We start from the raw sequence: 18,488 nt of genomic DNA, 5'->3' as shown, positions 1-18,488 counted from the left end.
TAAACTAATGAACTCACCAACCTTTTGGTTGACACTTTAAAGCATGTTTATTCTCTGGTATGAAAGAAATCTTCCGTTGTGCATTTGCTCATTTTAGAGATACTACTTGGAGTCATTCATGACATATTTCAAAAGACGTTGCATTCGAGTCGTTGAGTTCATCAAGATTATTATTAAGTCAATTATAGATTGGATATATTCTGAAATGGTATGCATGCATGTCAACTTTCGATGTGATGAAAGTTTGTCTTTTAAAAACGAATGCAATGTTTGTAAAACGTATGATATAGAGGTCAAGTACCTTGCGATGTAACCAAATGTAATGTATTCGTCCAGATGGATTAGGACGGGTCATTAAATATACACCCTACAAAAGCTTGTTAGAAAGATAGCATCTTTTGACTTTCTTCTTGTGTTAGGAGTCCATGAAGCCAAAGGAGAAACAAACAAATATTGATGACTCCATTTCACTAGCCAACAAATTCCATAAGAGGAAGGCATCTTGTAGTGAATTGAATACAAATTCCAACTATGGTAAATGCTGAATTTTTGTATCAAGTTTGAACGGATGCTTCAAAAGATGTATAATAAACTATGAAGCATAAGTCATTTTCAAGTTCACAATACCAAAGAGGAAGGCATCTTTTCTTGGTTTACCATTGTCATAAACTTCCTCACTAAATATGGCAAATGCTGAATTTTTGTTCCATGACAATTAGAAACCATTCAAGCTTCTTTTTGTAATTCTTCCATTCATTTGTTATCATTTGGTTGCAAGTACATACTTTCATTGGTTACTTGCAACACTCCAAACTTCATAACCCATGACTTCAATCATTTGTCTTTTCTTTGATGGAAGTATATTGCCTCATTGGTTACTTCATTAATTTCTAAGATAATCATACTTAAACATGTAAGTATGGTCTAAGGGTTAAGAGGAGAGCATCTCTTTAGTTGGGACTTAATGACCATCCTAATCATGTCTAGATATATTTTAGATTTAGAAGTATGATTTGCAATTAGGTACAAAAGGATATTTTGCAACACTTATGTGTTTACCCTTAATTGCAAGCTAAAGTGTCATTAAGACATCATTAAGTATGATTAATCAAGATTAGCGTTCTAGTGACCAAAACTCTTTTGAATATAAAAAGGGCAACCATTCGAAGTATATTAGAAAAGGTTTTGTAAATTATGGATGCCTCAAAGTGATCAAACTTAAAGTAATTGAAAATCTTGACAGACAAATCTGCGATCGATCGCGGTTGGCCGTGGGGTCGACCGTAGAGCCTAGTTTTCAGAAAACGTGTACACTGTGGTGCAGGGCACTCCACGGTCAGACCTACGGTCGACCGTGGTTCAGCCTTGTACCATTCAGACCATTTTATTATTAGGTGTATTGGTCTTTTGCTAGAGATAGTGTAGGCTTATGAACTCATTTCGTCTTGCATATGAATAAGCACTTATCTCTTTTATGTCATCATCAAAACAAAGTGATTAACATTTGAATATTATCATTGGATCATTAACCAACATTGTTGTTACGTAGAAGTCAAGCCAAGCACTGGGACCAGAGTTAACATTCCGTTAAAGGGATTTTTGACGGGGTGTTACAGGGGAGTTAATTACTAAATTAGCAACCCCTACACATGTTAAAGCAAGTTTACTAATTAAGAGTAGACTTCATAGTTCATTTCTAAAAGTGACAAGTATGAGGATAAGCCTATGGTTTTTAATGATTCAACTGAAATAACTATGCATGGTTAATCAGTAGCCATTCGGTGGTGAATCACCTATGTGAGAGAGAAGTGGGGTCGCTTTGAAGGGTATTGTTGGGGCGCAATACTTGATAAGCTCTCGCAGAACCAGACTAATGTTCATGACCATAACGAACATAACTATGAGGACTTGACATTGTCAGGGAGAGTCTTGTGTGAAGCGCATTGTCGCGTACACAAACGGCATACGAGTTCAAAGACATCGTCGTCTACTCAGAGCCAGTACACTAGTGTTCTTTCATAAGCGAAAATTCAAAGGGTAACACCTATTTATCGTATGCAAAATTCAACCGCCGAAACTTAATCGGAATATTGTTTTTTCTGAGATCGATCTCCATTCATGTGGAGGATTGTTGGAAAAAAGGGCAAAAAACAAGTGTGTGTTTTCACCAATTTAATTTGGACACAAATAGTTATATGGTCGAGTTAAATATATTGATAACCATTTAGTGGGTTTTGTAGTCCTTGACGAGGGCTTTGAAACGAGCAAAGGAGTGGTCAAAATGGATTAAAGGTGAATGAGATACCGAACCTCAAAGTTGATAGTTTGGTGCAAAATCTAGAAGTTTTAGTTTTTGTCCCACATCGATTGTGAGAGCAAACCTAAGGCTATAGTCTTCACTATATATAAAGGCTTTAGGCTTTGTAGAAATACACACCAAAAACTAAAAACAAAAACACAATTAGTATTTCACCTCAGCCGCAACAAGGTCTCCCCGTTCCGGTTACCTTTCGCACAAGTTTCACGTCTGGCAGTACGATGCTTCGGCGGTGTACTCTGGGAACAGACGAATAATCTGTTTAAGAGGATTATGTCAAACACAAGCCCGGTTCAACAACCTTCAATTCGGTTAAATCATTTTAGTTTTTCGATCTTAATCCGATTATTTATTTTGTGTGAATATTATAACTGGATTAATTTATAATTTATAATTTATAATTTATATTTAGTTTAAGTTTCATATAAATTGTACCTACAAAACATCCCTCTCCTATCCACCCCTCTTCTGTTCCCGCCGAAATTTCCATTGGTGGATCTCAATAAACATATACTAGTAACATATTCACACGTGCTTAACAACAAAACAATAATGCAACTACAGAAAAATCACACAATAATGCTAACAGTTACGCAACTTGCTTACCACTAAAATAATATTAATAGTAGTGCTTCATCATTTTATCCAGCAAAACAATGATGGTTGTCCTGTGTAACCCGCTTCACCATCTTCCACACAAATCAAACACAATATTATCAACAAAATTTTCTACAACACTAATTCCGAAAACAAGTATCCGATTAAATCGGAAAGATTCAACGTTTATGATACTAGACGCTCCTAAGTTTACGAACAGGTATATTTCGTGTTCATTGATGCGTGAGTTTATAATTTTTAGAATCATTAAGTTTATAGTTTTCCGTTGTTTAAATTAGGCTTATTTCTTCTATGAAGTCAGAAAAGAAAGTTAGTGAACCGAGTGATTCATTCAAGCTAACTTACTTGGAGGTCTGTTACATGATATTTGATTCTTAATTAAGGACTATTTTGGTTATTTTAGTATGTAATATTGTAACTACTTGTGTTATTTATTTATTTATTAAATTTAATTTAATTAGGTAAATACTTGGTTATGGGAGGTGGCTGGAGTCACGATTTTGGTTGATCCCGTATTGGTGGGCAACTTGGACTTCGGAGTACCTTTTCTTTTTAAAGCTGCTAAAAAGTATTTGAAGAATTTCAAGGTAATTGAATTTCTGAGTGTTAACTAGACAATATGACAATATTCGTTTATATGGGTCTATATCATGGCTAATGTATTATGGAGTATTAAATTAAATTAAATTAAATAGGGGGCATATAGGGGCTTTGATGTATCGTTTCAAATTTATTCACTTAACATATATGGTATAAGTTTCCTAGGTTTTTTCTCTAGATATACGGCTCACACAATCAGCTTATACGGTCCCCCAACTTTTGTTGCAAGCTGAATTTAGCCGACAAATTGATCATCATATTCCGGTGCACGTAATCAATCTCATTCATATACACGTGGAATTCACATGCATGTGTATCATTTTCTTCTTTCTCAAAACCATTAGTTTCAACACAAGTGTAAGACACGTGTTTGCCAATACGTAGTGTTACCGACTCTTAGACCATTGTTAATGGTAATTGTGAGGTGGAGTGAATAAGGTGTACTTTTTGAGTATAATCGCTGACTAGGTCATGGTAGGAAAAGGGGAAGTTGTAACGGAGGACTTTTGTAACAAGTTTGATGGTGATGTGTTAAAATTTGATTGGTATTTAAGATGTAAATAAATTAAAGTTGGAGAGAAAAAATATCTAGAACAAATCATGGGCTGCCATCTCATCTCATTTCTCCCTCCCTCACGCGTTTCTTTTTGACAAACGCCCCAATATAAACGCTCCATTCCAGGTGTTTGTGGAACGTTTCTCATGACATGTAGGTGGCAAAGAGGAGACAAGCGCCGCGTTAACTGTAGTCTTATCATCTGTTCTCTATTTAGCAGGTTTTGATTATCTTTTTTACTTTTTTTTTTTGTTTTGTTTTGTTATTATAATTTTATTTATCTCGATTATCATTATGATAACTCCTGCATCCTCATCAACTATTATTCCCATTCTTATCATTTTTTATTTTTTAATTTTTTTTTTAATTTTTATTTTATTTCGGTTAGTTTGTTGCTTAGCGATCAAGTGTTTAGTTTCTGTTTTGAGTATGTTATGATGTTATAGGTTAGTTTAACTTAGTTGTTTTGGTTTGTACAATTGACATGTGAAATCTGACTTTTAAATTTAATTTAATATAATAATTTAAATAGAAATAGAACTAGTACTAACAATAACAATTATCAAATAAATAGGACTCTAATTATAATCAATTTAACAATAAATCTGGTTTGTTTCACACGGAATAATGTAATAAGGAAATCAATTACTAATAACTAAGCTATAAAAGGAGTTTTTTAATAAAGGATTTGAATTTGATTAAAATAAATTAACATTACTATTACTATTACTATTACTATTACTAACATAACTAATAGACAAAATTTGTCTTATTAGTTATGAATAGTACTATTTAATATTTCATTTTTTCACACACCCAACCCCCTAACTTTCATTAAAATATAAATCGAACCCCCCCATTTTATAGTACTATTTAATATTTCATTTTTCACACACGCAACTCCCTAACTTTCATTAAAATACAAATCGAACCCCCCAATTTTATACCAACATTCTAAAATATTATTTATCTCATCACTAACACTAAAAATATTGAATAATAACACTCACCACACTACTACTACTACTAATATAACTAATAAAAAACACTAAAAATATTGAATAATAACACTCACCACACTACTACTACTACTAATATAACTAATAAACAAAATTTGTCTTATTAGTTATGAATAGTACTATTTAATATTTCATTTTTCACACACCCAACCACCTAACTTTCTTTAAAATACAAATCGAACCCCCCCATTTTATAGTACTATTTAATATTTTATTTTCCACACACCCAACCCCCTAACTTTCATTAAAATATACAAATCGAACCCCCCAATTTTATACCTATATTCTTAAATATTATTTATCTCATCACTAACACTAAAAATATTGAATAATAACACTCACCACACTACTACTGTGCTCCTTTTTTTTTGTCTCAAACGATAAAAAAACAACTTTCATAAAAGGAACAACCCTTCAATGCTACCAAAAGATGTCGAAAAATATTTTTTTTTACAAAATAGATCGACTAACTTTAAAAAAAAAAAAAACCCGAACGCTAAAAGAAGCAACTTTCACAAAAGAACAACCCTTCAATGTTAGATGTCGAATTTTTTTTTTTTTTTTACAAAATAGATCAACACTTTTTTTTAACTCGCATTCAAAACGGAGCCCCCGGCGCGAAGCGGGGGCTCCGCAACTAGTATTAACTATTAGACAAAACTTATGAATAGTACCAGGGGTATTTTCGTCTTTTCACCTTTTTTTCCCTTCTTTCTTTCATATAACACCACAAAAGCCCCTCACACTTTGTTCAAAAATTAAAATCGACCCCCAACACAGGGGGTTAAAGCGTCAAATCAAAATTTTCATAAAATATCTTAAATAAACTCCACTCAAATATTCAACAGGTCATATCTTCTCACTCACAACGAGTGAAATTTTTCCGACACCATCCTTAAACCAGAAATAATTTTATGAACACAATGTCACTAACTATACGCAAAACGGACACTTTTAAAAAAAACGCTAAATATTTAGGGTACTATTCATATATGTTGATTTTTCACTCGCAGGCTCCGTAACTAAACACAATAAAATACATTAAAAATCGAACCCCCGGCGCAAAACGAGGGTTCGAAAACTAGTTAATAACTAAAAACTCTAACTCCAAAGAGACAAACGTATTCGCTAGGATTTCTCATCCTAGTCTATATTGCGTTTTATGAACTGTTGACTATTGTTTGGCAAATGATCTGTAATCATTTCACGACTCTCACATATTCTTAAGTAGTATATATAACCTAGGATCTATCACCAACCTAGATACCAATTAATCTACAACAAAATTCTTTAAAATTGTGACCTAATCTAGTTTTACTCACATAAAACCTAACCAAAACAATCACCCGAATGCTATTAGACGATTATGAAACTACGGTACTATTCAATCCCAACTACACGCATACCCTAATTACTGAGAAATATTTATGTAGTTGTCTATATCACTAAAGTATTCAATCACAAAGCATATATTACGTATTAACCTACATTAACCGTTCAATAACCTATGTGATTGAATTTGTTAAAACATTTCTTCATAATATTTAAATATAAGATAAATAAGAGTAAAAGAACACCAAAAAACTCCATAGACTACATGTCTAATATTTTCTCTGCTTTCATTCAATAACCAACATACATATACATATTTATATACTAAACAAAACTAACAAAGTACTCCTTGTAAAAAAACTAACAAAGTACTCCTTTGCGAAACCTCATCTCCTTCCTACCATCTTTAACTAGCCCTAATTTGTTCAACACCAAGATAAATTAAACAACAGCTAATTCATCAAAATCACTAATTTGTACAACAATAAAATCAACCCACCACAATTAAAATTATCTCAATCTTTAACCTAAAACATCTCAATCTTTAACCTATCATCTCAATCTTTACCTATTGCCAATCTAAACAAAAACATCTAAAAACTCCAACACCCAAATCACAAAGGTACATGTTGTCAATCTAAACAAAAATCAATAGCTAAAAAAAAAAAAAGAAGAACATGGGAGCAGAAGCATTCGGCGGTGGCTTGACAGAAGAGTGGCAGTAGCCGTCGTCACCTTCAACGCCACCACCGACCTCATATCTAGGTCACGAAGCCTGATTTGTTCACGAAACAGATGAATAGCAGCAGCCTTGAAGCTCAAAGTCACGAACGCACCCTTATGATCTGAATCACGAATTGATTGCTGATGTCGAGTTATAAATTGATTTCTTAAGCTCAAACTCCAATTCAAGAAACGGATGAATAGCAGCAATCGGAGCTCATCTGGATTGCTGCTGATTTACGAATTGATGATTTACGATTTGCTTACAAAGTGATTGCTGTAAATGCACCCTTCGGATCTGGATTGCTGGTGTTGCTGACATATAAAAGAAATTAGCGTTTGTCTTCCCTTTTTGGGGATAAAGATAATAAAAATGAAAGTGATATAAATTAAATAAGGAAAACAAAAAAAGGAAGAAAATATAAAAGACGAATTTACCCTCGTGTGCGTAGCATGTGACATGAGGAACGACAGTCAGCCAAAGGGATGAAATCAACATCATTTTGCAAGCCACGAAGATGAACTCGGTCAAAAAAGCACAGGGACTAAATCAACAACATTTTGGTACAAACCACAGAGACATTTTAGCGATTTTTTTTAAAAAAATAAAATGTCTCGTTCCTTACAACTTCAAGAATTGTTTAGAAATGTGAAAAAAGTGACCTAAACATTTATGATGTTTGTCACACTTTAAAATCTTACTAATTTACTTAATGATGTTAATTTGACTATTACCTAGATTGTGTACAAACACAGAGACTACCATTTTCGAAGGCTGCAGCCAGACTCTGAAAAAAATAGGTGTGTTTAAGAAACCCTGATATGTAAAAGGAGGAGAAATAATCACCGACAAAAGCATGTGTAAAATGACATAACAGGCCTATTTGAAGGGTGCTAAAAGACGAAAATACTCTTAAGGTAATGAAATATAGTTATGAACAGTAATGGCCACTTTTGTAAAAAAAAAACCCGATTACTCGCCGATTTATCCCCGATTAATCATTTTTTAAAAAAATCTGTTCCAATGTTTCAAAAAACATTTAATTAAACGGTTAACGTCAATTGACGAGTCAAAATCGAATTTGGTAATCAAAATCGGTTAAAGTCAAAATTGGACAAAATATTAACATGAATTTAAACTATAACTTTATAGTTTCTTGATGTGACTACAAAGGTACGGTTGAAACGGACGGTTTTATTCGTGCGGTGTCGCTAGGCCGCAGGACGTCTGATTCAGTTGATCAAGGTAGCACACATTGGTTTTGTTTATTTATATTATGCGGTGGCCCAAATTTACTTTTTACTTCCTAAGGTGTAGAAGGTGTAAGTTAACCTAGTGTCGTATTTTTGATGGATTAACGAATTGAAGATCAAGTGGATAATTGTCTTTTAATTAAATTACCTAGATAAAAGATAGTAGTTGGTTTAAGCTAAAAGTCCTAAGTGTGAAAAAGTAAATAAGTGAAAAGATATCCGGAGTATGCAGATCAGGGAATGTTGACCAAGATATCAGTGTTGGGTTAGGGAAAGGTAATTATGCCTATGTTAAGACTATGCTTGGAATGATGTAGATCTGGTTGGATGAGCCAATTACACAGACCTACTTATCTCTGAATTCTCGGAGTTCTCTTTGAGCAGTGAGAAGTATGTCACTTGGTTGTATAATTGAAAGGTAGCTATACCTCGGAGGTTATCCTCAGTAAAGTACTAGGTTTATTAGTGAGTTGAGCTCTCTAATCCTAACCATCTTTATCCGTTTAGTTAACTGAATAACAACGTGCCGTGTTGATTTAACACTGATCACAAACGGTTGGAGTCCGTCGGTTTAAGTTGGCAAAACCTTAAGTGAAAACTAACAACCATTCCATCATACTGGTGAGATCATATCAATTCAAGCATTATACAGCATTACAGTTGATATACTGAAAGTAAAGCAGATAGAAACCTAATAAATACCTAAACAGTTGATATGACTTAGTCCTAAGGCAACAATCAAACAAGAACATGCAATAGGCTTGGGTCACACAGTGAAGGTACTAACCAGATCTTAACTGCTCTTAAGAAGTCTCTTCAGAACAGTCAATAGGCATACTAGGTCAATCATGTCTCAATTCCTAAGTTCCGTGTCCTAAAAGCACATTAAATGCCTCTCGGGAACTCCGGCCATACCGAGTTCTTAGAATCTTCAGATACAGTATAACCAGGGTCTTAGTTCTATGAAGTAGCTAATTTCATATAGTTGGACAAGTCCTGATCACAACCTAGGTTGGTCAATCCTTAAGATGCTAGCATACAAATCTATCAGACTTTCTAGTTCAGTATTGCGACAGTGATCGTACTAAATTAACATAATTACGCTAACCCAAACTTCTATCATGGCAACATACAGATTAATTAAGCTATAATGGCAATATCGGAACGCATTATTAAACATAAAAAGTAAGAACACATGTTTAATACAAAAGACAAGCGTTTTGGATAAAAACCTGAAAATGGCTGAAGAAATCTGCCCGAGATCGCAGGGACTCGCCGGGATATCCTCCGGAAAATAAAAGCTAAGCTAACTTCTACTAAAAACTAACTAAAAGCTTGAAAATATAAATTAAATTACAAATTGAGTGTGTGTTGAAAAGGATGGAGAAAGCCCTTTAAATAGACTTGAAATTTGCCTGCAAACGGCTGGCAGGCCGTTTGGCAGGCCGTTTGCAGGGGCCGTTTGCCAGGTTTGACCGTTTAATGTGCCCGTTTGATCTGGCCGTTTGGCAGGCCGTTTGTGAGCCAGGCAGGCCATTTGACAGGCCGTTTGGCAAGCCGTTTGGTCTTCCTGGTCAGCTGATTTTCACTAGATCGTAACTTGATTTCTTGTCTTTCACTGTTTTCGCTCTAGAATCTTCGTTTTAGTTCCATTTTACTTGATTCTTTTTGCATCGCCTTTGTAATTACTTAATCTACAATATCAACCGAAAAAGCGATAATTTTGCTGACAAAGTTTGAATCTTTATTGTTCTAGGGCTTAATATTGGGGGTAAAAATGTGACTTTTTGACCGATATCAAATACCCCACACTTAGCTTTGCTTGTCCTTAAGTAAAAAGTGGGAATATAAGGATCTTTCTAATAGATTCTTCCTTGCCCCACCCGTGGATCTTTTTATTATGCCTTCATCAGTAGTCGTCACATCTTTCGAAAGTATTAGAAAAAGTTTCGAGCTTCGATGATTTGGTCGCTAGATTTCAATTGCGTCCATAGTGAAAAAGGCGTACTTTCCAACTCTCAGATGTAGAGTATACATGACCAGGCTCCTCACCAGCGGATCACTCATATCACTCAAGTGTTTAGGGTGTCCTATTCTAATTGTATTGTCGCTCAGAAGCCAGTCGTGTAACAGTTCTCATCATTGGCTTGGCAAAACATCGATATCTCCACCGGTTAAGTAAGAACGGCACTGATCTTCTTCCTAGGCATTCTTTCAAGAGGAAGACGGGTTATAGGGTTTGTTGAAAAATTTCTATTGATAGGTGAAAGGTATCCAGATCTTTTGATTTAGAGAGAATTGATAGACTTTGATTCTTCAGAGTATCCATTTTTGGATAGAGAACGGCTTGGAATCCTTAAAAAGTTTCTTCGAAAGAGACGGATTTTGCTAAGACTTTGTCTACAATTTTCTTTGGCTCCTCCGGTCCTTCTTGGGGCAACTTCTAGGGTTTTTCTTTGCCCTTATTCATAGAGACTTTGCTCTTTCATTCATTTTTTTTTCGGAATACCCTTTCTTCATAACTTTTGTCTTTCGTTCCTGGTGCCCAGAGAGGGAGTGATAATCCACTGAAAATAAGTCTTTGACCTATAAAAAACAATCAGGGGTTCGGAATCTTTCAATGTAACATCCCGCATTTTTCCGTTAAATTATTTTAACGCCCGTCTTTTTCTTTTTAAATAATACCCTTCGTATCTAGATTCGTATCCTTTGTTAAGTAACATTTTAAATATTCTCGTTATCGGAATTTAATATCTCCCGTACTTCCGTGAAATTTAAAATAATTCGTTCGGTTAATTCCCGCACCCGATTCATAGTTGAGGGACTAAACTTGACAAGGGATCAAACCCTTGACTAGGTCAAAGGGTCAAACCCCTTTCACCCATTCATTTCCACCTCCATCTCTCTCTCTTTCTCTCTAGCAAGAACACACACTCAAAAACCAAATCCATTCATTCATCATCTAAATCCGGATTAGGGAGCTAGCAACCAAATAAATTACATATTCGTGATCCTCTCTTCATCCTCTTCATTTTGGTACCAACTTCATCTCATTTGGGTAACTTTCTAAAATCACTAATTTTATGTGTTCTTGAGATTTTTGAGTTATAAAGTTGTTAATTAGTGTCTATGGCTCGAGTCTAGTTTGTGTATGTAATTTGTATGCTCGATCTCGTTGTTTTAGTGTAACTAGCATGAACTTGAATGTTGGTGTGTTGTTCTTGAATTTTGGATGATCATATGTTGTTAGATGTTAAAAGTTCATGTTCTAATTGTGTTCCTAGTATCATTAGCTTCGTTTTGATGTATAGGTTAATTAAGGAAATTCCAAGAACATGATTAGTGATTTTGTGAACTTGGATTAGGGTTTGATAAGCTTTAGATGAACTTTTGATACATCAAATGTTATGAAATATTATAGATAAGAATTTTGTTGCAATGTGTGTATGATTACCTTCGAAACGGCATATCATACATGTAAATTGGTTGCCCGAATCATGAAATGCATATTTGGAACTTGAACCTTGATTATGAACGTTTAAATGCGGTTTTGGGATGTGTAAGTGTTGAATTGGTTGATGAAATGTGTCTAGGTGTTTTCCTCGTCAAATTACCTTTCCGGTGATATAAAATACATGTTCTAATTGTTTGCGGTTTGTAATTTGGGTTGGTTTGATTGTTGGTTCGTGCACTTAGAGTTGCAGCAAACAGGGTCTGGGAACAAACCAGGACGCCGTCCAGAAAAGCAGGACGCCGTCCCAAACTTAAAAGAGGGACGCCGTCTAGCTCTCTGGGACGCCGTCCCAAACTTAAAAGAGGGACGCCGTCTAGCTCTAAGGGACGCCGTCCCAACCTTAAAAGAGGGACGCCGTCTAGATTCTCAGGACGCCGTCCCATTGTGCTAAAACTGGCTGTTCACTTGGTCATTTGACATGAAAATGTTTGCTATGCTACGGACCTCCGATTAACATGAAACTTGGCCAACATACTCATATATGATTATATAACTTAGAAAAATTGTCGGATACCCGACCCGACCCCGTTGACTTTGACTTTGACCAAGTTTGACTTTTAATCAAACTTAACCAAATGGTTGTGCAATCGTTCTAACATGCTTTTATACTTGTATCTTGCATGAAACATGACAACTTGATTCACATGCTACATTATTGAGTCGTAACGAGCCATAGGACTAATTGAACATCTTTGACCTATCGTGTTTACCGTTATTGATATAAACCTATTGTTTAGGTCAAGACTAGCTTTGTCTTTGCACACGTTTACTTGTTGAAGTACCTTTATACTCGTGCACTCGAGGTGAGATCATAGTCCCACCTTTTCAACAACTTTTATACTTTTAAATCGTGGGCTGAGAAAACATCTACTTTGTTACATCTTGTACTACTTACTTTTATGTTTTGAACACAAGTGTGAAAACAAACATTCCACGTGCGAGTTAGAACAAAAATGCCTCAATTCGATTATCATTAGTTACACTTGCAGGGTGTAAGCGAGAACTTATATTGTGTGGCCATACGGGTTTAACAAACCCTCATTCGGACGGTTCGCTACCGTTATGCGGATGAAATATATTTTTGTGTTTTAGTGCGGGTTCTAGCACTGTGTGATGGGGTAACGTTGGTTAAGTTTTGATAATTGAGTGCTCGCGTATAACAACACTTTTGGAATGCAAATGATTTGGATAATCTACGTTATGGAAATACAAAATCTTGTGGTTCAAAAACAACGTTTAATACTTACTAAACCTATGATTTCACCAACGTTTTCGTTGACAGATTCTTCTATGTTTTCTCAGGTTTTGAATGCTTAGTGATACATGCTTCCGCACTCTTTTGATACTTGCTTGGATGTCGAGTATACATGCATTTTGGAGCATCTTTTGAACTTATTTAAACTGTGTCGCATAGTTTTCATTTGTACTTATAACGTTGTAACTTAACTTGTGGTCAATTATCTTTGTAAACTTTGAAACAATCTTTACACTTGAATGGATGCGACATATTTTGGGTCAAACGTCTGTTTTAAAGACTTATGACCAGGTAATGGGACCTACGTAGTCGACGCCGTCACTTGACGATTTGTCGGGGTCGCTACAAGTGGTATCAGAGCCTTGGTTGTAGGGATTTAGAGTTCATTTGTGTCCACCCCGAGTCATAGGGTACATAGGTGAATCTAGACTACAACCGGCATATAGACTGAAGTAGGAATTACTTGACTATTTGTGCATCTATACTCGAACTCTTCTATCATATCTAACTCGTATTCGATCTTGATCTTACGTTGATAAATTTTGTTGACGCGCCACCTTGACTTTATGAGGTAATGTTAAATGCACATGAGAATCAGGGTAATATAATTTCCGGGATTATATTACGGTGATTCATATGGACATTCCGACATTATGACATAAAGAATTTAAGGCGAGTCAAGGAAAATTTTCTCTACATCCTCATTCCCTATCATGATTAGTATTATTGAGAATACTAATCAACGATATTCTTGTGTCTTGAAGGAACAATGCCTCCCCGTCGCGGGCCACGTAATGAAACTTCCGAACAAGCTTTTCAACGCATGATAGCCACCGCCATAGGTGCGGCTATGGCTAGTATCTCCTCCGACATCAATAACAACCACAACCACAACAACCATGGAGCCGGTAATTCAAACGAGGGTTGCTCCTACAAAACTTTCATGGGGTGCAAACCTCACACCTTCGATGGGACCGGAGGACCGGTTGTGCTCACCCGATGGTTTGAGCAAACAGAAGCCGTTTTTAGCATAAGCGGTTGTCGGGACCAAGACAAAGTCAAATATTCCACCCACACTTTCGCCGGTATCGCCCTCACATGGTGGAATACGTATGTGCTGTCGGTGGGTATCGATGAAGCTCACACTCTCTCATGGGCCGACTTAAAGAAAAAGATGATCACCGAATACTTCCCGCGCGAAGAGACCCGTAAGCTCGAACACGAACTAAGAACTTTAAAAGCGGTTGGGAATGACCTAAAGGCATATAATCAACGATTTTCTGAGCTATCCTTGATGTGCCCAAACCTCGTGACCCCCGAACCTCTAAGGGTTGAACTTTACATGGATGGTCTTCCCAAGAGCATCAAACAAGGAGTAATGTCATCCAAACCCAGTAATCACCAAGAGGCCCTGAATATGGCCCGTCAATTGATCGAAACGGTAGACGAGATTGAAGTGCCGGCACCTAAAGCCGAGGATGAGTCGGGTGACAACAAAAGAAAATGGGAAGCCCCCCAATCGAGCAACTACAACAACAACTTTGCCAAGGAACCTCTCACCCCCGTCGGCAAGAAAAGTTATGCCGGGACACGACCTTTTTGCAACAAATGCCACAAGCATCATTTTGGTGAATGTGGCAAGCTAATTTGCCATCGGTGCCAAGGTAGTGGTCATATTGCCAAGTATTGTGGAAGTACCGCCCCCGTCACTCAAAAGGGGCCCGACGCACCAAAGCCGAGTATTTGCTACAAATGTGGCCAATCGGGTCATTTTAGGAATGAATGCCCAAAGAATAAAGCAAAAACCAACGCGCGCCGTTGAACTTACAACATCGACACCTAGGATGCCCGAGACGATGATGGACTAGTCACGGGTACGTTTCTTCACAACAAACCGTATATTTCATACTTATTCGATTCGAGTACCGTTAGACGTTTTATAACCAAGGATTTGACTCGTGCTCTTTATATTCCACCTCTTTCCCCCAGATACTACTTAGACGATTTAAGTGACCGACGGAAAATATTGTGTGCCTATAAATTTTATCGGAGGATATGCGTTAAGAAATTGGACTCGACACCTATAGAACTAAGGAACTCAAAACCTATTCATTAAGGAGAAATTGTTGCCCTACATTTATGTATAGATTATTGTGAACTAAGTAACTTTCGGTTGGAAACCAATACTCTCTTCCTCGTATCCATTACCTCATGATTATTTGCGTGGATCCCGTGTATTCCAAATCGACCTCCGTTCTGGTTATCATCAATTGGGGGTTAAGGGAGGCGATGTCTCCTAAGCCATTTTCCGAGCTCGCAACGTTAGTTGTAAATCCCTCTTAGTACCGTTTGATTTATTTAGGACTCCGTCCGTATTCATGAACCTCCTAAACCACGTATGCAACTTATCTAGACAAATCTGTTATCATATTTATAGATGACATCTTAACTTATTCAAGTAAAGAAGGCAAACGAACAACATCATCATCTTACACTCGAACTTTGAGAAAAGAGCAACTCTATACCAAATTCTCCGAGTGAGAATTTCTGTTAAACGAAGTCAAATTTTCTAGACCATGATGTTAATGGTCAAGGCATTACAATCAATCTCGAAATCAAGCCACACGTAATCATGAAACTCTCTCAACTCAGACTTGTATTCGTAAAATCTTAGATCTCGCCTGTTATCACCGAAGATTCATTTCTGACTTTTCTCGTGTTACCCGACTTTTAAACTCGTTAACTCACTAAGGGAAAACTTTAAACCTCTCCGTGTTCGAACCTTGAGCGTGATTCTTCACACCAACATTTCTAGTTAAAATCGTATAGCAACAGATGGAACTCAAACATGGAAATATTTCTAGATGAACGCCGAAAGGCATACTCTCTCGACTCAAAAATCGACGTAACTGAAATTCGTTATTTTTGCACGAACGATTGGAATACTTAATTATGGATCCGATCAATCTTCTCATCACCACGTACCACGTTACATAACACTGTTATTTCACTATGACCGTCTGATATTACTGGGACCCAAGATAACACACAATCCAAGGATACTTCCTTTCTCTTTGACTTATCGTCCTCATGCTCCTGATACGGACAACTACTACTCAACCCCGAACTATACAACTATGTGTTCTATCTCGTTTTCCCACCAGGTCTCAACATTTGACCACTAGATGCGCGATATGGCTACCTCAGGATGTGAGCTCATCCTATTCTAAGTTCTCATTCCACTCCTGTCCTTTTGCTTGTACTTTTGTATAAGGAAACCTTTTATATACTTTCTCAATGGAGAGAGAGACTCATCATGTATTACTAGTATTCACCACGAGGGTGAATAGCCCTGAAAAAAAAAAACGTTTTCAAACCCTAACTAGCTTGTTCAAACATATCTTAATTCTATTCCAACACGGTGTACCATTGTCGACTATCTCGGATCACAATACTCGTTTCACTTCTAGTTTTACAAGAAACCCTGGAGACCCGCTTAGACATGAGTACCACGTACCACCCACAAACCGACGAACCGAGCAAACGAACAATTTACGTCTTGGAAAGACATGTCACAAACTCGTATTGTCACTTTTAGTAGATCACTCTTACAACAGTAGTTACCACTCGTGTGTTCACGCGCACTTTCCGAAACCCTATATGACCGCTAATGTCATACCCCTGTTCATTTAACCAAAGCATCAACCACCGAAATCTGAACTCCATCAAGAAACAACAATTGAAATCATTCATATCCGAGGAGGGCTCGAGACGACCCGTAGTCGCCCAAAAGAGTCATACCAAACTTAGATGAAAACCTCACAAATCCCAGTGTGTAACCGCGTAATATTGAGAAACCGCACCTTGGAAAGGTGTAATTCATTTTGGGAAATCGAGGAAGGTTATATCCGCAATATTGAACCTTTTGAAACCTTGGGGCGTATTGGAACCACTCCCTATCGTTTAGAACTTCCGACTCAATTAAGTTTCCGTTTACCCTACATTTCGTGTAACAAACTTAGAAACGTGTCCTGCGGAACAGGAACGTGCAATCCTGCTAGATACATCAACTATCGATGACAAACTTCTCTTCATAGGAAAACCAGTTGAAACCGGGGATCGTAAAAACCGAACCTTAATGCAACGTAAAACCCTGACAATCCAAATTCATGAGAACACTCAAGGACGTACCTTCACTTATTCATAGCATTGACATCTCCGGCCTCGAGTGAGAGGCATCGATTATTACTTCCAACTAAATTTCGGGACGAAATTTCTTTTGAGGTGTGGATAATGTAACATCCCGCATTTTTCCGTTAAATTATTTTAACGCCCGTCTTTTTCTTTTTAAATAATACCCTTCGTATCTAGATTCGTATCCTTTGTTAAGTAACATTTTAAATATTCTCGTTATCGGAATTTAATATCTCCCGTACTTCCGTGAAATTTAAAATAATTCGTTCGGTTAATTCCCGCACCCGATTCATAGTTGAGGGACTAAACTTGACAAGGGATCAAACCCTTGACTAGGTCAAAGGGTCAAACCCCTTTCACCCATTCATTTCCACCTCCATCTCTCTCTCTTTCTCTCTAGCAAGAACACACACTCAAAAACCAAATCCATTCATTCATCATCTAAATCCGGATTAGGGAGCTAGCAACCAAATAAATTACATATTCGTGATCCTCTCTTCATCCTCTTCATTTTGGTACCAACTTCATCTCATTTGGGTAACTTTCTAAAATCACTAATTTTATGTGTTCTTGAGATTTTTGAGTTATAAAGTTGTTAATTAGTGTCTATGGCTCGAGTCTAGTTTGTGTATGTAATTTGTATGCTCGATCTCGTTGTTTTAGTGTAACTAGCATGAACTTGAATGTTGGTGTGTTGTTCTTGAATTTTGGATGATCATATGTTGTTAGATGTTAAAAGTTCATGTTCTAATTGTGTTCCTAGTATCATTAGCTTCGTTTTGATGTATAGGTTAATTAAGGAAATTCCAAGAACATGATTAGTGATTTTGTGAACTTGGATTAGGGTTTGATAAGCTTTAGATGAACTTTTGATACATCAAATGTTATGAAATATTATAGATAAGAATTTTGTTGCAATGTGTGTATGATTACCTTCGAAACGGCATATCATACATGTAAATTGGTTGCCCGAATCATGAAATGCATATTTGGAACTTGAACCTTGATTATGAACGTTTAAATGCGGTTTTGGGATGTGTAAGTGTTGAATTGCTTGATGAAATGTGTCTAGGTGTTTTCCTCGTCAAATTACCTTTCCGGTGATA

At 36.5% G+C, this 18,488-nt stretch overlaps 1 protein-coding gene across 1 annotated transcript in view; it reads left to right on the top strand.

The window, feature by feature from the left end:
- The first annotated feature begins 2,931 nt into the window (after window positions 1-2,931).
- LOC139864872 (uncharacterized) overlaps window positions 2,932-18,488 on the top strand; it is a 46,313-nt gene continuing 30,756 nt past the window's right edge. Inside the window, exons 1-3 of the mRNA XM_071853436.1 lie at window positions 2,932-3,134; window positions 3,214-3,286; window positions 3,397-3,522. Of these exons, the coding sequence (XP_071709537.1) occupies window positions 2,974-3,134; window positions 3,214-3,286; window positions 3,397-3,522 (360 nt within the window). The 5' untranslated portion in view covers window positions 2,932-2,973. The remainder of the gene's footprint in view (window positions 3,135-3,213; window positions 3,287-3,396; window positions 3,523-18,488) is intronic.

This window comes from Rutidosis leptorrhynchoides, chromosome 8 (assembly GCF_046630445.1).
Source record: "Rutidosis leptorrhynchoides isolate AG116_Rl617_1_P2 chromosome 8, CSIRO_AGI_Rlap_v1, whole genome shotgun sequence".
Classification (NCBI taxonomy): domain Eukaryota; kingdom Viridiplantae; phylum Streptophyta; class Magnoliopsida; order Asterales; family Asteraceae; genus Rutidosis; species Rutidosis leptorrhynchoides.
This window is presented reverse-complemented; position numbering and strand designations above follow the sequence as displayed.